Raw genomic sequence first — 23,385 nt, forward strand, 5'->3', positions numbered from 1 at the left:
GAGTCGAGAAACGGTTGATGATGAGAGGTTTGAGCAAGGACACATGGAAGGCATTGGAAATCCGAAGATTCTTAGGAAGAAGAAGTTTAACACATACTGGATTGATAATTTGAATGATCCTATATGGACCAATAAAACGAGGGGCGAATTTCATAGATGGAACCTTCAAACGAATATTTTTGGTAGATAACCAGACACGATCTCCAATTTTTAGTGGTGGAATAGCCCGCCTCTTCTTATCTGCGAAAGACTTATATTTATTAGATGTCTTCTTTAAACAGGTTTTGACCTGAGACCAGATATTTTTGAAGGTTTGACAAGCAGTCTCCACAGCAGGAACTTGGGTGGGCGGGAGGGCAGGAAATTCCGGAAAAGACGGATGGTGACCGTAGACCACAAAGAATGGAGTTTTGGATGATGACTCATGGTACATGTTGTTATGGGCGAATTCAGCCCAAGGGAGCAATTCTACCCAGTTGTCTTGGTTGGCTGAAGAGAACATCCTAATAAAAGTCTCAAGATCTTGATTGACTCGTTCCGTTTGTCCGTTAGATTGCGGATGGTAAGACGATGAGAGTGCTAATCGTATGCCCAAGGTTTTACAAAGGGCCCGCCAGAATCTGGAAACGAATTGTACTCCTCTATCCGACACAATCTCAGACGGACATCCATGGATGCGGAAGATTTCTTTAATGAAATGTTCAGCCAGAGTAGACGAGGAAGGTAAACCGGACAGAGGGACGAAATGGGCCATCTTCGAAAATCTGTCTACCACTACCCAAATAGTATTGTGATTCTTACTTGGTGGCAAATCAGTAACGAAATCCATACTAATATGGGTCCAAGGCTTGGACGGAATGGGTAGTGGTCGCAGCAACCCTGCTGGAGTTCTGCGGGAGGATTTGAACTGAGAACATAAATCACAGGAAGCAATAAACTCTTTGACGTCTCTCCTCATTGAAGGCCACCAGTAACTACGAGAGAGAATCTCAAAGGTCTTGTGTTCACCGGCGTGTCCAGAAAAACGAGAGGCATGGAACCACGAAAGGATTTTCCTCCTCAGAGTAGGAGGCACAAGGGTCTTCCCAAATGGTAGCATTTTGGTGGATGAAGCAGCCAGAGAAATACATTTGGGGTCTAGAATAGCATGGTTGGGAACCTCTTCCACATCAGAGGACGTCACAAAAGCTCGAGATAGAGCGTCAGCTTTCTTGTTCTTAGCGGCTGGTTTGAAGGTTATAATTAATTCAAAGCGGGAAAAGAAAAGAGACCATCTTGCTTGACGAGGGTTCAAGCATTGAGCAGATTGCAAATATGACAAGTTCTTATGATCCGTGAAGATCGTCACCGGATGGCGAGCTCCTTCCAACAAGTATCTCCATTCCTCTAATGCAGCTTTGATGGCCAGCAACTCCTTGTCCCCGATAGTATAATTTTTCTCTGCGGGCAGAAGACCCCGAGAGTAGAAGGCACAAGGATGTAATTTTTGTTGCTCCGAGCGTTGGGAGAGAATAGCTCCTAAGCCCACATTAGAGGCATCTACTTCTAGGAAGAAGGGGAGTGTCACATCAGGCTGTCGCAGAATGGGAGCAGACGAGAAGGCCTCTTTGAGGATTTGAAAGGCTTGGAGAGCCTCAGATGACCATTGCTTAGTATTAGCCCCTTTCCGAGTTAGGGCCACAATGGGAGATGCAATGGATGAAAAGTCTTGAATGAAGCGTCTATAGTAATTGGCAAAACCTAAAAAACGCTGGATGGCACGAAGAGTAGTTGGCTGAGGCCAATGTAGTACAGCATTTACTTTGTCTGGATCCATCTTCAGGCCAACTCCGGAAACTATATACCCCAAGAAGGGAATCTGGGGTAACTCGAATGAACATTTTTCCAATTTACAGAACAACGAGTTTTTCCGTAGTCTGGAGAGGACCTCTGCCACATGTTGGTGATGAGAAGGCAGGTCCTGTGAGAAGATCAATATGTCGTCTAGGTAGACAACGACACATACATATAATAAGTCCCGAAAGATCTCATTGATGAAACCCTGGAAAACAGCGGGGGCATTACACAGCCCGAAGGGCATTACTAAATATTCGTAATGCCCATCTCTGGTGTTAAACGCGGTCTTCCATTCGTCACCGGAACGGATTCTAATTAAATTGTAGGCACCACGAAGATCCAACTTAGTAAATATCCGAGCTCCCTTGATGCGATCAAATAGCTCAGTGATCAGCGGAATGGGATACCGATTCTTGATAGTAATGGCGTTGAGTCCACGAAAATCTATACAAGGGCGTAATGATCCATCCTTCTTTTTGACGAAGAAGAACCCAGCTCCAGCGGGAGAGGTGGAAGGTCGAATGAACCCACGCTGGAGATTCTCCTGTATGTACTCAGATGTGGCTTGAGTTTCAGGTAACGAGAGAGGATAGACCCGACCCCTGGGAGGAGTCTTGCCAGGTAGAAGGTCGATCGGACAATCCCAAGAACGATGAGGAGGAAGACGTTCAGACTGAGCTTTATCAAACACATCGGCAAATGAAGCATACTGAGGAGGGAGTCCCGGGGAGGAAGATGAGATGGAAGATCGCTGTACTTTAAGAGGAATAACTTGAGAGAGACAACGATGGTGACATTCAGACCCCCAAGACGTAACTTGAGGGGTGCGCCAGTCAATCTGGGGAGAGTGACACTGAAGCCATGGAAGGCCTAAGACAATCGGACTTGTCGTAACTGGAAGAATTAAAAACGAAATTTCTTCATGGTGTAGTACACCAATCTGAAGGGTTACTGGAGACGTACTCTGGGTGATGAGACCATTGATGAGGCGTGATCCATCTATAGCCGTCACAGTAATGGGTGTTTTTAAAGTGATCACTGGTAGGGACCATTGATTCACTAGTGATTTAGAAATGAAATTTCCTGCTGCTCCGGAATCAATCAATGCCTGTGACTCAAAGGATTTGGTAGCAAAGGAAATCGTAACATCAAAAGCGCAGACTTTAGATTTCATAGACAATGGAGAGGACTCCAGGGACCCTAACTTCACCTCTCCAGAACTAGTTAGGGCCTGGCATTTCCCGATCTCTTAGGGCAAGAGCTGAGCATATGCGTGGAATCAGCACAATAGATACAGAGTCTATTCTTTACTCTTCGTTTCCTTTCCTCTGAAGATAATTTGGAACGTCCTATCTCCATGGGAATCACAGAGGATGGAGCTGGACGAAATTGAGGGTTTAAACGAAGAGGTGCTTTGACAGCTGTTGTTTTCTCAGACTCTCTTTCACGAAATCTCATATCTACACGATGGCAAAGAGAGATCAAATCTTCTAGTGACGAAGGAAGCTCTTGGGTAGTCAGTGCATCTTTAATTTTATCGGAGAGCCCCTGCCAGAAGGCGGCAACTAATGCTTCAGTGTTCCACTGAAGTTCAGAGGCTAAGATCCTAAATTGAATGACATACTGTCCTACAGTATGGGAGCCTTGTCGCAAACGAAGAATGCTGGAAGCAGCGAAGGTCACACGACCTGGTTCATCGAACACACTTCGGAACGTGGAAATGAATTTGGCACTATCTTGTAGAATTGGATCGTTTCTTTCCCACAGGGGGGAGGCCCAAGCCAGGGCTTGACCCGAAAACAATGAGATAAGATAGGCCACTCTGGAACGATGGGTAGAAAAATTTTGAGGTTGGAGTTCAAAATGGACTGAACATTGGTTAAGGAAACCTCTACAAGTTTTGGGGTCCCCGTCATATTTTGACGGAGTAGGCAGGTGAAGCGTAGGAGCTGTAGACACCTGGGATGGCACTGGGGAAACGGAGGAAAGCACAGGAGCTTCAATATTAGCTGTAACAGTCTGTCCAGATGTTCCTTGGGAGGTTAATGATTGGTAACATTGAAGTAACAGCTGTTGGCAAGCATCCTGTTGCTCCACACGGCTGACCAGATGCTGCAGCATCTCTTTAGCGGTAGGTTCCGTATCTGGGTCTGTCATGGCCTGATCTTACTGTCACGGGCACTAGGAGTCTTTACCCAGGGATCACCAGGTGATAGGCTTACCAGAGCAGTATAGGTGGTAATATGGTACTCTGGTAGCAGGGTGATCACGGAACAGGAAATAGCAGATGATGAGATGCTCAGGAAAGTCTATGACTAGCAGCACTGGCAATATGGAGGTAGTAATACACGAGGAACTGTATGGACAAAGGACACGTGAAGGTAGTCAGTGGTCTGCGGTAGCAAGTTGTACCACTGCTATAGTGAGGAGGAATGTCCAACAGAAACGAGGAGGTGATGAGAGTCAGCGGTCTGCGGATAGCAAGTTGTACCGCTGTCTGAGTGAAGGAATGGAATCCAAGTGGAGGTATCCGGGGAGTCAGTGGTCTGCGTTAGCAAGTTGTACCACTGCTATGTGAGAGGATACTGGAGCAGGAGAAACTGGAAACAGGGGTCAGTGGTCTGCCACTAGCAAGTTGTACCACTGAATATATATGTGAGGAGGTGCACGGGGAGAGACTGCAACACAATATATACACGGGCACCTTGACTTTGATCCACAGTAATATGCACAATATATACACGGGCACCTTGACTTTGATCCACAGTAATATGCACAATATAAATGTATAAATGACTGAACAACACTGCCAATATAGAAAGTCTCTTGAAGTAATCCAGCATGAGATAACACAGTCAATGATGGCAATAGACTCAGCGGATAGTACACTCCAGAGGAGAACCAACACAGTCCAGCAAGGTATGCAATACACAGCACAGTCAATGGGAAGTATGCATACCGTGGTTCAGGAGAAGGCAGTCAGACAGAAGTGCAGAGATACCTGAACGGCAGGAGGCCGGCAGGATGCAAAGTCCCTGGATGGGTGAAGCGGTGGTCTAGCAGGTGCAGCGCACAGGTAGGTAGACCAGCAGGGAACCCAGGAAGGCGTGGAGAGCGGATCAGCAGAAGATGGACGATAGCACTGACAGCAGCAGCAGGACTCTGCGCCCACGGAGGTAACCAGGGGCAACCAACAGGACCCACAGTGATGGAACACGGGATGGCAGAGTAGACCAGGAGCTGTAGATCCAGGAGTGTAGCGGATGGCAACGTGAGCAGTAGACTGGAAACACAGGAGAGCTGAGATGAGGCGGCAATGCACAGGGGTAGCGGATAGGAATCAGCTAACAGTCACAATGATGAACACAGGCGAGTTGCAAGCTGGAGACTGTAGTGCACGGAAGCAGCGGATAGGAATCAGCTAACAGTCACAATGATGAACACAGGCGAGTTGCAAGCTGGAGACTGTAGTGCACGGAAGCAGCGGATAGGAATCAGCTCAGGAACTTGATGATGATCAGGTGAGTGGATGTGAAGTGAAGGCTGGAGTGCACGGAGGCAGCAGATAGGAATCAGCAAACAGCCACAATGATAATAATAGCGTTGAAGTGAATTAGAAGACTGTAGTGCACGGAGGCAGCGGATAGGAATCAGCAAACAGTCACAATGATAATAATAGCGTTGAAGTGATTTAGAAGACTGTAGTGCACGGAGGCAGCGGATAGGAATCAGCTCACAGTCACGATGATACAGTAGATGGTAGAAGTGGTATGGGAACCACAGGAGTAGAAGTGGTTTGGAAACCACAGAGGTAGAAGTGGTTTGGAAACCACAGGAATCAGCAGCGCTGAATACACGAGGAATACAGGAACACCTTCAGAGACTCATGGGGAATGAGACTCCAAGATCAGGCAACGTGGTATTGACCACAGGTGCTTAATATAGGGAGTGTTGCCTGATCTGCCAATTAAGTTAAAGGAACATACACTGAAGGATTAGAAAGGGCTGCGCATGCGCAGACCCTCAGGATGGCGGACGGCCACGGTTCCTAAATGTCCGGGAAGAAGCACTCACAGTCCGGTGAGTGACAGACATTTATTTTAATGGTTATGATACTACCCAGCCATGATATTTTCAAGGGTTTCCAAAAGGAAATGTCTTTAATTATTTTTTTCAGGAGTGGAGGAAAATTCTCCTTGAAAAGTTTTGATTCCAAGATATTTAATTTTTGGGGCTGCCACTTCAGGTAGAAGGAAGAGACAAGCTGAAGTTTGTCGTGTGGGGGAATATGAAACATCAGAGCTTCTGACTTTGAAAATTGTATCTTTTATCCAGATACCTTGCCGTAATCATACATCATTTTATAGGTTTGGTTGCATAGTTCGTGGTTGGTTAAGGGTAAGGAAAATGTCTTTAACCAAGAGGGAAATTTTATAGTTGGAGTCCCGCATTTTCACACCTTTGACATATTGCGATGTTCTGATCAACGCAGCCAGTTGTTCAATCCTTAATGCAAGCACTAGTGGATACAGGGGTGTCCAGGGATAAATCCCACCTGGTCATGATGGATCAAAGTGGGTTTGTTTAAGCGGGTGGCCAGAATTGTAGCTTACAATTTTATGTCATCTTTTAGGAGGGATATGAGCCTATAGCTAGCTCAGCTTTCTGGGTCCTTTTCCTCATTGTGGATGACTGATTCTCGCTTATAGCATTATGTCTGGAAAGGGAGTACTCTTAAAGGTCGCATTGTACTGGGAGTGAAGGTGAGTCACTAAATAATCGTAATTTTTTGTAGTAGGCTGCTGAGAATCCATCATGGCTAGTGGATTAGCCAGATTTCAGGTCCTTGATTACTTGGATTATTTCTTATGTTGTGATTTCATCACCAAATTGTGCTGTGGCATGTCGGGAAAGTCATAGGAGATATATTCTCGCTAGAAAGTCATTGATATTTTCAGTCAGAGTGGAGGGCATGTCATGCTAAGCAGGGAGATTGTATAAACTGGAATTTACTTCTAATGGCCCTTGGTATGTCCTGTCTCCTGTGCTCATTCCCCTTCTAACTAAAATCTGTAATCTATCTCTTTCTACTGGTATTTTTCCATCACTATTCATGCATGCAGTGATTACTCCCATTTTAAAAAAACAGAATTCTGACCTTAACTCTCTCGTAAATTACCGCCCCATCCCCCAACTCCCATGCCCCTCCAAGCTGCTCAAGAGAATTGCCTACACTTGCCTCACACACTTTCTTACAGCAAACAACCTATTGGATCCTCTTCAGTCAGGCTTTCGCTCTCAACACTCCACAGAGACTGTGCTGACCAAGGTTGTCAGTGATTTGATCACAGCAAAAAATAACAACCATTACTCTCTTCTAATTCTCCTGGATCTCTCTGCTGCATTTGACACTGTTGACCACTCTCTCCTCATACAAACGCTACAATCCCTAGGTCTTGAAGGCACTGTCCTATCCTGGTTCTCTTTCTACCTATCTAATCGCTCTTTGTGTTAATTTCTCTGGATCCACCTCTGCTCCGCTTCCTTTATCAGTTGGAGTACCACAAGGATCAGTCCTAGGTCCTCTGCTATTCTCTATCTACACCACTTCTCCTGGAAAACTAATAAGCTCCTTCGGATTTCAGTATCATCTCTATGCGGATGATACACAAATTTATCTATCCTCTCCTGATCTTTCACCATCTGTGTTGTCTCGCGTTACTGACTGTCTTTCTGCCATTTCATCTTGGATGTCTTCTCGCCAACTCAAACTCAATCTTTCAAAAACTGAATTAATAATATTCCCACCCAAAAACAGAAGCTTCCTGGCTGACATTTCTATTTCTGTTGATAACATGACCATAAATCCCACCCTGCAAGCTCGTTGCTTAGGTGTAATCCTTGATTCACAACTGTCATTTATTCCCCACATCAACTCTATCTAAATCATGTTACATACACCTAAAGAACATTTCCAGAATACGCACATATCTGACACAAGACACCGCAAAAACATTAATTCATGCACTCATCATCTCCTGCATCGACTATTGCAATTCCCTCCTTACTGATCTTCCCAAAGTCAGACTTGAACCCCTACAATCTATTTTGCACACAGAGGCTAGATTGAATTTCCTTACTAACCGTTATTCCTCTGCTGAGCCACTCTGTCAGTCTCTACATTGGCTGCCTGTATATCAACGAATCCAATATAAAATTCTTCTACTAACATACAAGGCCATCAACAAAATTGCACCGACATACATCTCCTCACTTGTCTCCCTACTCGACACCTCCGTTCTGCAAAAGATCTACGTCTCTCATCCACTCTCATCACATCCTCCCATTCTCGGTTACAGGATTTTTTCCGGGCTGCACCCAATTTGTGGAATTCCCTCCCACGCACAATGAGACTTTCCTCTAGTCTTCAAACCTTCAAGCGTTCACTGAAAACCCACCTCTTCAGACAAGGTTATGATATTCCTCAACCACCATCTTAATTTCCCTAGATTACCCTATTACCATCCTCTACACTGCTAATGCAAGACAACAACCCTCTGACCAAAATTGCAACACACACAGCCCACTCACTACTTTTACCTTTGCGTTCTAGCTGGTCCATTGTACAATATGACGTAGCACATGCCCTTTTGTTTCTAACTACCATTGTCCTATAGATTGTAAGCTTGCGAGCAGGGATCTCTTACCTCTCTGTCTGTATGTATTACCCAGTATTGTCTTATCAGTGTTTGTTCCCAATTGGAAAGCGCTACAGAATTTGCTGGCGCTATATAAATAAGTGTTGATGATGATGATGAATGGCATTTGGATCATTTGTGAGTGTGTTGTAGAGAGTCTCAGTGGCCTTTTTCATTGAATGTTTTCTCCAGCCATGTGAGTTTATGGGATATTTGTTCTGACAATATTCAATTTAGCTCCCTCTTTAATATTCCAGATTCTCTTTAGGATGTTCGGATCAAGGGATCGTTTATCTTGCATTTCAAGGTCTTGAAGGTGCCTAGAAAGCTTGGTTATTTTAAGCAACTTTTCTTTCTGTGCTGCAGTTTTATATAATCTACCTAAGTTTTCATATATTTCAAGTATACAGTACTTTGCATAGGGTGCAACCCTCTCAGTAAGACACTATGGATGTGTGAGAATGTGTTACATTATAAGACATTGCAATGTTTATTGAACAAAACAAAAATGGGTTCCCTTTTAGATGGTGTGTTATGATCTATGGTCACTAGATGGCAGGTGAAATGTATTGAAATCTTATGGTACACGCTCATAACCCCTTTGATTGTCAATGGCGATCTGCATTTATATGTTTAAATTGTTTATCAGAGATTTCCATTTTTATCTCAAGGGGTTTAATGACAAGCCCGATTTTCATGAAAATACTCATACGTATAATCTATAATTCTATGTACAGTAAGGTTAACAATATTAATTAGTAACATCCAGAATTTCTTACCACGGGGACAATTCTAATGTTAATATGGAAAAAGAAAAATGTATTAGCACTATAAATGCCTAGTTTTAAATAATTTCATATACAATTTAACAAATCATTGTTATTTGTGTTATATGTGGTAGATAAAATACTTTTGGACGGATCTGACAAATACGGCAGTGTAATCAAGCAGGTTCCCTAAACAAATGGTCCAATCACCTGCTGTTTATATTTAATCTATCGCCACAAGGCTAAGGGTGCCCCTTTAACCCCTGGGATCCATCGAGGCTTGACAACTGGCCCACCCCCGGAAGGATTGGCAACAATGTGGATCAGGGGGGCTGGAAGCTAAGGGCCACACAGTCCCCCTAGATCTTCGAGGATGCAGAGCCCAAACGGGCCTACCTGCACCCCTAAAATCTGTGAAGCAGAAAAAACATAAAAGTGAAAGTGACAAACCAAAGGTGTAATAAATAGATAAATAAAAAAGTGCCGAGTGGTTTCGGTCCCAGCCTCATAACCTATCCATTTAGCCTTACAGTAAGTGAGCCATAATGCACAGATCTGACCATTAGGCTATAAAAGTTTTCATGGAGTGCAGTTGGCCTATGCTGCACACATGCATATTGTGGTGACTGAATTATCGGATTTGGCTTTGCTGTTTGTTAATTAAATTATTATTTAAATTGAGCTCTTGGTACCCTCACTGTTGCACAAACCACTGAAGGAATGCTGAAAAAATATTAACCATAAATCTCAATGTACCTTTGGCAAATTTTATTTGGTGAGTTTTCTTGGAGAGAAATGAAAACTTGCTGTACTTGTCCTGTAGCCCAGTCTAAAGGTTTTTGCAATAAGAAAGGGGAGGTAAAATACACCTACTATAATGAGTGTTTATATTATAAAAGCGATTAGTGAACTATTTTCTACTGCACTAATAATAATGAATGAAAAATGTGGTTACATTCTATAATGTGGGACAGGTAAAAAATGATGTATTAGATGTGTAAATGATATCAGCAGAACACTGTGTTCCATATCAAACAATACAGTTTGTGAAGTTTAACAGTTTACCTTGCTATTTCACAAATAAAGTTGAACAATGGGTTTATATAATGAAACTATCCGCTAATTGAATCACAGCAGGCACTCTGATTCATCCATACCATCTGATTTATTAATGCCGGTGCAGGCCCATTGTCTGTATGTCTCCTAAGATATGTCTCAAGTGCTTTCTTTATACTCCATGAATCCGAACATTAAATGTATTGTTATATTTAGTCAATGTGAACTCTGTAGAACCAATATTTCTAGTTACATGAGGAAGAAACCATATTGTGAGTGCCTGCTTCTGAATAAATGTTTGCAAAAGCTGTTGACACCCCCATCAATATTGTATGTAGAGTCAACGCTACCCGAGGCATTGTAGGTGAATATACCCTAAATTGATGATAACATGCCCTTCAGTCCAACAATCCCTCCCCCTTTATATCTGTATAAAATAGGTGGTTAATAAAGAACAGCTGGCAGGAAAAAAAATAAATAAAAAAAAGTGTACCTAAAACCATCTGCTTTGCCCTGAAACAGTGCTGTTCGTGCAACGTGCCTTGTTTGTCTGTATGATAAATATAGCCCTGCCCACATAAAACTGTTTTGATGAATGTAGATCTGTTAATATATGTTATCATTTTCTGATTGATTGGTGTGTTAAAGATATTTGATCAGAATTTTTCTGTTACTTACTCTTTCGCTTGATTTATAAGAGCAGGAGGTAATGTTTTTTCAACAGCGTATTTTTCATTTGAGAAATCCTGTTGCTGGATGTCCTTGATATATACATTAGCTGTGTGGAAACAATTAATTGTCCTTCTCTTTTAGCAAAAATGTTGTAAAAATCTCATGCATATCTTATATACTGGCCAAACTAATGATTCTACTGTATAATTAACATTCTGTCAGTGCCCTAATTTATGTTATGTTTATAGACTGATTTAATATTATGCTACTTTTTGTCCTCTACCTTGGATTTTCTTGGATTGCTTTTCCTTCTGTTTTAATTATCGTAGATTTGTAAGATGCCATAGTGCTCCGCAGCACCGTACAGCACAGTGGCCTAGTGGTTAACACGTCTGCCTCACAGCACTAGGGTCATGAGTTTGATTCCCGACCATGGCCTTATCTGTGTGGAGTTTGTATGTTCTCCCTGTGTTTGCGTGTGTTTCCTCCGGGTGCTCCGGTTTCCTCCCACACTCCAAAAACATACTAGTAAGTTAATTGGCTGCTATCAAAATTGACCCTAGTCTCTCCCTCTCTGTCTGTCTATGTGTGAGTGTGTGTCTATATTAGGGAATTTAGACTGAAAGCTCCAATGGGGCAGGGACTGATGTGAATGAGTTCTCTGTACAGCGCTGCAGAATTAGTGGCGCTATATAAATAAATGATGATGATGATGATGATACATGACACAGGGACATACAAGGTAGACAAAATAAATGCAGACATGAAACCAAAGGGTAAGAAGGACCCTGCTCATTAAAGAGCTTACATTCTAAGTGGAAGAGGGCATCGCTGAAGTAAAAGGAGTAAATGTGTTTCAGAGTGTAGATTAGGATAGTAGTGAGGGTGTATTAGTGTGACTAATGTTATTGATGATAAGGTCACCTCAAGCAGATGTGGAGCGGTGAGAGAGGAAAATCAGTCTTGCAGCAGCAGAGAATGGATAAAAGTTTTGTTAGCATGTTGAGTAAGAAAAGGGTATATTCTGGCAATGTTTTTAAAGTGGGATCGACAGGACTGGGAGAAAGTCTGGATGTGAGGAATAAAGCAGAGGGCGGAGTCAAGTGTGACACCAAGGCAGCGGGCTTGGGAGACTGCGGAAATTGTGGTGTTATTGACAGTGAGGGAGATTTGAGGGAAGGTGGTGACTCCGGCAGGAAGGAAGCTCTGTTTTGGATATGTTGAGCTTTAGGTAGTGTGAGGACATCCATGTGGAGATAGCAGAAAGACAGATGATTGCACAAGATAGTACAGAAGAAGAGAGGTCGGCGGAAGAGATATAGATTTGGGTGTCATCAGCGTAGAGGTGGTATTGGAGGCCAAATTAGCAAATTAGTGCCCCAAGAGATGAGGTGTACAATGAAAACAGTAAAGGGCCAAGAAGAGAGCCTTGTGGGGACCCAACAGATAGTGAGAGTGGTGGGGAAGATGTGCCAGAGGTAGGAACACTAAAGGAGCAGTTTGATAAGTAGGAAGTGAACCAGGAAAGAACTTTGTCATTAAGACCAATGGAGTGAAGGGTGTGTAGGAGAAGAGGGTGATCAACAGTATCAAAAGCAGCAGAGAGGTCCAGGAGAATGAGTATGGAGAAATTACCATTAGATTTTGCAATAAGTAGATCATTGGTCACATTTGTGAGAGCAGTTTTAGTGGAATGTTGGGGGCGGAAGAGGGATTGCAGAGAGCCAACAATGGAATGAGAGGAGAGAAAGTGAGACAGGTGTTTTGTACACTAATCGCACAAGTAGTTTGGAGGCAAAGGGTAGGAGAAAAATAGGGCGGTAGTTGGAGGGAGAGTCTGAATCGAGAGATCTGTTACTGTTTAAATAATTTGAATAACGTAAAAAACATTTCCAACTGGTTTAGCTAGGAATTTACACCCTTTGTTGAGGTGTGTTTGACTTTGATCTGAGCATGTTTTGTATTCAGTCATTTCCTGCTTGAAAAAATATATCCCCAGTTTATAAACCAGTCAGTTAATTAGAATGTTCAAAGTAGCCCATAATATTTTGGAGTTGTGTATGTTAATCTTGTGGGAAGCAGTGGCCAGGGAAGATATGGCTGCATGTATTGGACAGTGTCATGGCAAATGAAGGCGATTTAGGGCTCCCACATTTTTTTTATTTTTTTTTAAAAACGTTTTATTTGCATTTTAAAATACAAAAAAGAAAAACCGTAGATATTCAATACATATTTTCCTTTTCAAATAGCGACATATATCATAGACTTTCATAAATTGGAGTGTAGATGTCTTTGTTAGGTGAATATCCACTTATTAACAAACATAGAATAATCAGAATCAAACTCAAAGCATCAGGTAATCATCATTTGTTTTTCTACAATAGTTTTACTACATTATACATACTGCAAACATTTATTTTGACGTTTCGTATTGTCTATTTCATTCTGTGTGTTTGGTAATAGAAATTGGATATTGGATATTAGATATAGGATATTGGATATTGGCGGAGGGGGAGGAAGTGTGAGAAAGGGGGAATGAAGAGATAATGTCACATAAACCAAATTATCCAAAATAGTACATTGCACAAGTTATGTATGAAGGATCAAAGAAAGCAAAAACAAACCATTAATCATCTGAACCCAGATGCCTATATAAGGACCATTTAGTAGATTCAAATACTTGAAGAATGTCATCCTGCTGAGATTTTGGCAACGACTTAACATAAGGACCCCACTCAAAATAGAATTTAAGTACTCCCTTCATAATGTCTCCAAAAGCTTTGCGTCTATCAAAGAAGAGAAGTTCTAATAATTCCGATTGTACATCTTTTAAGAATGGAACATCCTTTAAGAATGTAGGAGAAGTGGATGTCCAGATGCGTAGAATTATTTTTTTTGCCTCTGTCAAAACTACTGTTAGAATTGGAATAATATTAAAAGAAGGCAAGCTAGCTTTCCAGGTGTCGAAGTTACAAAACAATAATGGGATGGGATCCCTGTATAGTGTGATCTTAAAAACAGAGTTCAGGAAAGCCAGTATTTTGTTTCAAAAACGAGATATTTTTCTGCATTCCCAAAAATTTGGGTAAAGAGTAGCTGGGCTTTGCATACATTTTGGGCATAAACCTCTCACTTCTGATATGAAATGTTTTCATTGTGATATATAAGCTCTGTTTATCACTTTGATATGTACCTCTTGTAGTTTCGGTGAAGTTAAACATTTTAGTGTTTTATCTTGATACTTCATCGAAGTATCTAGATTTGTTAATGGAGGGATATCACGACTCCAACCTTGGAGTGTGTTATTCCAGAGTCTAGAACTATCACAATATAAGAGGGCCTGATACAAATATCTGATTCTAAATTTGTTGCTTTAAAGAAAATGTAATAAACTTTCTAGCTTGTCAGATTCTGGCCATCTGCTTTAGTTGACTGTTGTGGTCATAATAAAATGGCGAAATTTTAAGTACATATAGAACTGTTTATTATCTAATGAGTGTATCTGAGATAATTGTTGAAATGAATATAAAGATCCTCCAGGATCGAACACATCTCTAATAGAAGAAATCCCCTTATCTTTCCATTTCAAGAAATGTGTATTGGTCATTCCAGGTTCAAAAGTGGGATTGCACCGTATGGTGTTGTATATAGTGATGTTAAAAGCTTGGTCTAATTTCTTGTTAATTGCGCTCCATGCGCAATATGTGTCCCAGAATAAAATGTTATTTGCTCTCTGAGGAGGAAAAAGAAATGGGGGGGGGGGGGGGGTGTAATAGGGCTACTAAAGTATTAGGAACAAAAAGTTCGTTCTCTAGTTCTAAATTAACAAAAAAGGACTGTTGTAATTACCATCCAGAGGCATAACAGAACAAAGCGGATTGTGAGAACACCACCACATCCGGAAAGCCAATGCCACCTCTCTGTCTATCCAGGTATAATTTTGCTTTGGTAATTCTAGGCTTACAATGCTTCCAAAGAAACTTGAAGAATGGCTTAGTGCAATGTGTGGCGTCTGCTGCATTTAACCCTAGAGGGAGTATTTGTAAGGGATAAGTGAGTTTGGGGAACAACATAGTCTTAATGACCGCATTTCTGACCAACATAGAAAGATTTAGGTCTTTCCAAGGATTCAGTTTGGCTAAAATTGCTTTGATTATGTGTGGGTAGTTTATATTTATACTGGTTTCGAAGTTGAGCAGGAATATATATATACTCAAATATTTAAATTTTTACTATTTTAAATTTTGATAATGCATCACGAATCTCGGGATCAGAAGTATGATTAGTAAGGAATAATGCCTCTGACTTTTATATATTGACCTTGTAACCAACGAAGGAGCCAAACACATCAATGATGCCCAATATAGACGTTATAGATCGTATAGGATCTGAGATTAATAGTAGCATAACATTAGCAAATAATGCTACTTTGTTATCTGTTTTGCCGACTTCAATACTACCTTGGTAGATAGCATCTGTTCTCAAGGCAATCACCAAGGGCTCCAATGCAAGTGCAAACAATAATGGTGACAATGGACACCCTTGGCGCGTGCACCGCTGAAAACAAAAAGTGCCTGAGAGAAACCATTAGTTAAAATTTGAGTCATCGGTCTTGTATATAATGTCTGTATGTTCTTCATAAAAACATCAGGGAACCCAAACCGACTCAACGCTTCAAATAAATGGTCCCATGTGACTAAATCAAAAGCTTTTTTAGCGTCGAGTGATAAGACGATGCCTGGGTCCGAGACCCCTGATGACTGCAGATGTTGAATCGCTGTTAGAACTTTTCTCACATTGGTTACAGAATGTCTACCCCAAATGAAACCTGTTTGGTCAGTATATGTATTATATTGGGTAATATCAATTTAAGTCTCTCTGCCAATAATGTTTTGAAAATGTTGTAATCAAGATTAAGTACAGATATGGGGTGGTATAAGGCTGGATTTTCTGGGTCTAATCCTGGTTTGGGTAATAATTTTATCAGGGCTGAATTAAAATGAGTTGGCAAGAGACCTCGTTCTAATATATCATCAAAAAAAGTATCGTAAACACCCAGTGATAGGACCTTGTAAAATGTTATAAATTTTCCGATACATACCATCAGGTCCGGGAGCTTTCAACGCCTTTAGGGATTTAATGACTTGCTGTACTTCAATCAATGTGCCAGGGGCTGTAAGTGACTCTGCCTGTTGAACTGTGATCTGAGGTAATGAAATATCTTCCCAGAATTTTTGTTTATTAGCGAGGTTCAGGGAATCTTGAGAGTAAAGGTCTGAATAAAAGTTCTTTTAATATTTGCGTAATCCGCTTTGCATCATATATAAGACAGCCTTTTTCATCCCATAGGGCAGAAATAACGTTCGGCCTCTATCTCCCTGCAAAAGATTAGTCTGCAGACAACTAGATTTATTGCCGTACTTGTAGAATTTAAATTTCGAGTATATATATCACTGATTTGTGACACTACACTATCAAAATAAGTCTTCTTTTCCTTGTATTCTGGTCTGGAAATGGAGGAGGGATTGGCGTTTAGATTTTGATAAGCAGAAGTTAAATAAGTCTGGGCCTGTAGATACAATTTAGATTGGTCTTTAGTGTGTTGTTTGACAAAAGACATAATGCGTTGTTCAGTGTTCTCCCCATCACCTATTTCCCGGGTGCTCCACCTGGCTGTTTTTACTTGCCGCCCGGCTCTTGGAGCCCAACAGAGTCCTATTATAATAGAATAAACCATTGTTTCTTCTATTAGAACAGATATTATGTTAGCACTACAGCCAGCAGTGTGTGTTAGACCACTGGCCACCAGTTTGACCAGTCCTGGCAGGTGTGGACAATTACCTCCAACATTTTTCATGATCATTGCAAAGTATTACAACTGCCACCAACTGACTGCTTCTTAATGCCACCCGGCTGGCAAAATTTTCTGGAGAGAACACTGAATGTACATTTAACAGTTTCCCTATAAGATGTTAAATGGAAAGAACTCTGGAGTCTTATTACATTTATATTGATGGAGGTGATACCTAAATTATATATTTTTAAAGTAGCAATCCCACAGATTCTTTTCTTGCTTTATATAGTAAGTTACATATATATCAGATACACATTTTTTACTTATATGTGCAAAAAAGCTGACAGATTGGGGTATTTCCTTACAGAAAGATAAGAAACATAATTGCCCTATTACAGAATGCTTATGTTTAGAAGCTCTGCAACATTAACAGGGAGCCAAGAACAACAGTAACTATTTGGAAAAAATATAGGACCAGCAGATACTACGGAGGGTTCATTCTCACACATATATTGGGAAGATGGGTAGAAACACATGAAAATGAATGCATGATTTAGACATGTTTAAGTGATGCATTTTTAATTCATGCATTGTGCTTTTACCAATACAATCTATTTCACTAGCGTTGTTAGTTAACGTCTAAGAATTGTGCTGAAAAGCGCATTGAAAGCATATGGGTGTGAACAAGCTCTTATACTTTCTTTTCATACTTTGCTGTTATCGTTTTTTGAAGAGAACAGTTTTTGTTTGCTATCAGAAGGCCATTATGCAGAATGTTAATGAGTTTTTTGCTATTAAGATGTAATTATATACCTTGAGTATTTAACTATAAACTTGAAAAATCCTCTTGCGCAATCTCAAAGGAATACTTAAAATGCACGTCTAGTAAATTGGCTCATTTTCTCATCATTTACTAGAAGTGTATTTTGAGAACTATTGTATTATAAAAATTACATAAATCTGCCGCGTTACATTACGCTACAGAGACTTTAAATATAAACTCCTAAAATGAATGCACTTTAAATGACTTAGGTACACTTTGATTTTATGAAGCAAATATTTATTTGTGCAATACATCACTAGGATAAAGCAAACTATAATTTATATAGCACAAGTGTTACTGCAGAGGGGTAAATTTATCAAGCTGCAGCTTTGAAAAAGTGGAGATGTTTGTTGCATGTTGCAACCAATCAGATTCTAGCTATCATTTTGTAGAATGTGCTAAATAAATGATAGCTAGAATCTGGTTGCTATAGGCAATATCTCCACCTTTTTAAACCCGCAGTTTAGTAAATATACCTTCAGGTATCATAGCCTATTTTCTTGCAAATACGTAGAATATTTGGTAAGCGGCAATCACGGATAAAACCAAGTTAGATTACTAGTTCATGACCATTTACACTGGGGAATCTACTAAAGAACTAAAACAGTTTGTTTTTGTTTTTAGTGATTTCAATTCACTTTATCTATTAAAGAGAAATCACCATGTCTTTCTCCATTTTTTTTCAGACTTGTCCCCATATATGTCATAATACACAGAAATCATCATTTCTTCATTGTGACGTGACGAACAAAAATAATTTCACTGGTTTAGGCAGACAAGATTGCCTGAAAACTAATGAGAGGAGTCAGATTTCCCAATCATTGTAGTGCATAATGCATTTGAAAGGGTGCAGAAAGCCCATAGAAATGTGTTGCCAGTTGAAATTATTGGGATTAATAAATGCTCCGTTAAATAGATAAACACATAATTTAACAAACAATAAATTCAAATAAAATTTGAAAATTATTGTAAAGCTACAAACCTCAGAAAGTTTTGGTAGCCATTGACTGCTTGGACATACCGATGCATCTGGAACTACAAGTCCCATGAGTTGCTGGAAGTTATGGAACTAGGGCACTCTCGAACATTTCCACAAAAGTATTTAATTGTTTTGCTGCTAGTACCATTGCTACAATTACAAGCATGTAATGTTCATGTTGAACATCACTTGTGATTGACTGAGCTCAATTCAATGGGATTGCCAAAATATGAGATTTTTGCTCCCTTTGGAAATGCATAACCTATTCAAATGTGTGAGAAATGCAGCGATTTTGCTCAGCAGAGTAAATCCCTCCCAATAGATATTTAGTAAATTGCAGAGTTTGTCTAATTAAATAGCTATTTATTTATATGTATCTCAAGTGATTTAAAGTTATTAACATTACCCCTCCTTCATTATACTGCCTTCTATCAGTAGCGGCAGACACAACTATATGGCTGGGTTAAAAACAAATGAGGTGTGTAAAGGCGACTTAAATACTTTTATATATTTATATATGTCTGTGTGTGTGTATATGTGTATATATATATATATATATATAGAAGTTAACCCGTGCATGATACTCATGCATTCTAGTCAAATCAAGCTACTTAAGGTGTTAAAAAGGTTCTTGTCATGCATTTGGGCCTAGCCCAGGCCTCCTCAGGGCAAGAGCGTTACTTCCCGACGTAAGCGCCCTTTTTTAACGTGGTTTTGTCCACATGTCACCACCTCATCATTCTTCTCCATCACCTCATCCTTCATTTTCATCGCCACATCTATCCAGATGTCTATCCAGACACAGGGATCTCTCTCAGCGGTCCTGAGTATCACACTCCTCTCACTCTGTCACCCCCGGCAACCACCAACCACTCCCCACTGTCACCCCCGGCAACCACCAACCACTCCCCACTGTCATCCCTGGCAACCACCAACCACTCCCAACTGTCACCCCTGGCAACCACCAACCACTCCCAACTGTCACTTCTCCTTCAAGAAATATATATATATATTTTTTAAATCTTTATAAACACTTTTAACAATTAACAAATTAAATTAACAAATTAAAAACATCTTAGTATACCAAATTTCAGCCCTTTCTGAATTTTTTTTTCCACACACACTAAGAATTTAGTAGGTCAGTGTATAACACCGCCCAGCAGGTGGCGCTGCAGCTTGGTTTTATTTTTTCCACACACAGACAGACTAACACACGCCACTAAGCATTTATATTATAGATATATATATTATAGATGTGTATGTGTGTGTGTGTGTATGTGTATATATATATATATATATATATTTGTTAATACTGTGCAGGAGTTTTTAGGCAGGTGTGGAAATAATGCTGCAAGGTAATAATGCTTGATAGGTTATTTTTTATCAATTAACAAAATGACCAGAAGAGAAACGTAAATAAAATCGTGACCACCCTTTGCATTCAAAACAACATCAATGCATCAATTCTTCTAGGTACACTTACACACAGTTTTTGAAGGAACTCAACAGGGAGGTTGTTCCAAACATCTCTGAGAACTAACCACTGATCTGTGGATGTAGTCTTGCTCAAATCCTTCTGTCTCTTCATGTTATCTCAGACAGACTCGATGATGTTGAGATCAGGGCTCTGTGGGGGCCATATTATCACTTCCAGGACTGCTTGTTCTTTACAATGAAGTTCGTTCTTAATGAAATTGGATGTTTGCTTGGGGTCGTGGCCCTGCTGCAGAATAAAGTTGGAACAATCAGAGGCTTCCCTGATGGTATTGCATGATGGATAAGTACCTGCCTGTGTTTCTCAGCATTGAGGACACCATTAATCCTGACCAAATCACCAATTCCATTTGTTGAAATGTAGCCACAAACTTGCAAGGAACCTCCACCATGCTTCACTGTTGCCTGCAGGCACTCATTATTGTACGGCTTTCTAGCCCTTTGACGAACAAACTGCTTTCTGTTACAGCCAGATATTTCAATTTTTGACTCATCAGTTCAGAGCACCTGCTGCCATTTTACTGCACCCCAGTTCCTATGTTTTCATGCATAATTGAGTCGCCCGCCTTGTTTCCACATCGAAGTTTGGCTATTTTCCGCAATTCTTCCATGAAGACCACTTATGGCCAGACTTCTAACAGTAGAGGGTGTACCTGTGTCCCACTGTTTTTTTACAGTTGTGAGCCGAAGGGCTGGAGATGGCTGTTTTGAAGGCAAAGGGTGGTCACACCAAATATTGATTTGATTTAAATTTCTCTTCTGTTCATTCACTTTGCATTTTGTTAATTGTTAAAAATAAGATATTAACACTAATATTGTTGAAAACATTCTTACTTTGCAGCATTTTTTCATACCTGCCTAAAACTTTTGCACAGTACAGATATAAAGAAAAGGAGATTAAAACCATCCTAGTCTTATGCATAACTCAAAAATGAATATGTAAAGAATAATGAAATCGTCAATGTTGAATGATATTGAATAATGAAAATACTTTCTAAATGTTGAAAACAATGGTATAGTACTGTTTGGAATATAATATTGAAAATAATAGTATAGTACTATGCAGAACATAAAAAAGAGGGCCTAGGCAAATTTATTAATGCAAGGTAGTGTATGCATGTTCCTCATTCAAATAATATGCATATAATGGAATTTGTACTATGTCTGCTGCTGGATAGTAGTATGTGGTTCCTATGGTTTATCACAGGATATAGTATTTAATAACATGGTGCGCCACATGAAATACAACAGAGCCTAACAGAGGCCCTGTTGTATTTCATGTGGTGCACCATGGGAGTTAATACTTTCATTTTGAGTGCAAGATCCTTTTGGTTCTACAAGAACAAGACAAGTTGGCAACAAACAGGAGCAGAAGCGATACCAAGCAACAGGAAGAGGAGCGGTCCGGAACGGTCCTGGTCAGAATTCACAGAAATTAGCAACAAGATGCACAGGAATGCTAGAGTGCAGTTATGAAACCTAATACTCTTGCACATGACTGTGCGTAGAGCAGGATTAAATAGCTGAACTGTTTATAATAGGGTAGGCCTCTTGTCAGCAGTTCCATGACCAGAAATTCAGAACTCTTAAGGAGCAGGCGCCAGGAAAGGCGGGGATGGGGGGGGGAACGGTAATGCAGAGGGAGCATGGCAGACAGAAAATTCAGGCGCATTGCAGGTATATTTGGAAGGTAATTTTAGATCTGAATTTGCACATTCATGTATTCAGATTTCGTTAATTGTCTTGTTTGTTTTATACTGCCATTTCTTACCATTGTTGAAAAAGTATGTTTTAAACATTTGTATTTGGAGTGTTCAGATCAAATTGTGGCATAATAATAATATTTTATACAAACATTTCACTACACAAAATACAGTATGCTTAGTGAGCTCTTTCACCTAACTATTATTGAAATGCTCCTGTGACTCACTCAAGACCTGAATGGGACGCAGAGAAATTCAGTTTGTTAATTATTTTTGTTGTTTTGTTGCAGGAAACAGTCCATAATAAAATGTCACAATTCTGTCTAATGACATTCTATTGATCTGAAAGTATGGTTGTATGGAACTTGGGATGGAGCAAAATGCAGACGATTTGCCCCTGATGGCCAACACTAGTCACATTCTTGTGAAACATTATGCACTGGACCTTGATGTGTGTTTTGATAATCAGACTATAACAGGAAACATTGTTTTATTCCTTCAACCCAACAGTTTTGAGGAAGATGTTACTGGAAAGGCTTGCAGTTCTCAGCCTGGTGAAAACTGTGGCGATAGGGAAAATGAGTCTAACGTATCAAATTTAAGCATATGTTCATCACAGAGTAAAATTAAAGACTCCACTTTATGTGCAGTAGGTGTAAGAGATACTTTTGATAAGTGTGATCACCATGGCAACAGTAAGCAGGCTTCTGGGATTACTAGTTCAGAGAACTGCTGTGACAGAGAGAATCATGGGAATGGGGATTTTGTTCTAGTGTTGGACTGCTGTGATTTATCTGTGTTAAAGGTCGAAGAAGTGGATGTCACTGCTGTGCAAGGTGCTGAAAAATGCATGAGTACTGTCCAGCCAAGTCATGAATATGAGCAGCAGTTAACTCTAAGCCATCAAACCCCACCTGAACTTGTGGCTTTACCTACAAGCCGATGGAAGGAGCAACTATCATATTACACGCAGTGCAGCCGGGCACCAGGATGTGGAGAGCTCAGGTTTTTTACTGACACATGGAGCTTGCAGATCAACAAATCTGGAATAAAGGTGGCTGCTGCCTTCCCTTTAGCAATAAGGATATGGTATAAAACCACAGCAAATGGAAGGTCAGTGAAGTGGACCAAAGACCAAAGTGGAAGGTTAGTATTTTGAAAAAAAAGGATTTATCAGCTACTGTCAGGTTATACAGATACAAGAATGAGACATCTAATACGGATGAATTCAGTTGCTATTAAGATACTGTAAATATGCTTGGCATCCCTTTTATGCCTTGCTTAAAATCTGGATCACAGCAAAGAAGGTCAGACTTATAGCACATTGGGCTGTAACAGGATTACATCTCTTAAGCTTGGATCAAAGGCAATGATTTCCCATCCCTCTCTATTCAGACGTAACAATTTTCGAGACAAGAACTGCAGGAAGTCTAGCTCATAATTCAGCTGTCTGTTTGTATTTTTAGATTGGCAGGTGATTAGTTGCCTGAAATTCTCAGTTTGTCATAATGGTGTAGGGGGAGGAGGCGTTGTACACCTGTGTTTTTAGACAGATTGTTTTGA

At 40.4% G+C, this 23,385-nt stretch overlaps 1 protein-coding gene across 1 annotated transcript in view; it reads left to right on the plus strand.

Annotated features, from left to right (window-relative positions):
• The window catches only part of AOPEP (aminopeptidase O (putative)), a 466,448-nt gene that overhangs the window by 22,189 nt on the left and 420,874 nt on the right, over nucleotides 1–23,385 (plus strand). Inside the window, exon 2 of the mRNA XM_075211079.1 lies at nucleotides 22,113–22,968. Coding sequence (XP_075067180.1) covers nucleotides 22,181–22,968 — 788 coding nt within the window. The 5' untranslated portion in view covers nucleotides 22,113–22,180. The remainder of the gene's footprint in view (nucleotides 1–22,112; nucleotides 22,969–23,385) is intronic.

This window comes from Mixophyes fleayi, chromosome 1 (genome assembly GCF_038048845.1).
Source record: "Mixophyes fleayi isolate aMixFle1 chromosome 1, aMixFle1.hap1, whole genome shotgun sequence".
NCBI classification, from domain to species: domain Eukaryota; kingdom Metazoa; phylum Chordata; class Amphibia; order Anura; family Limnodynastidae; genus Mixophyes; species Mixophyes fleayi.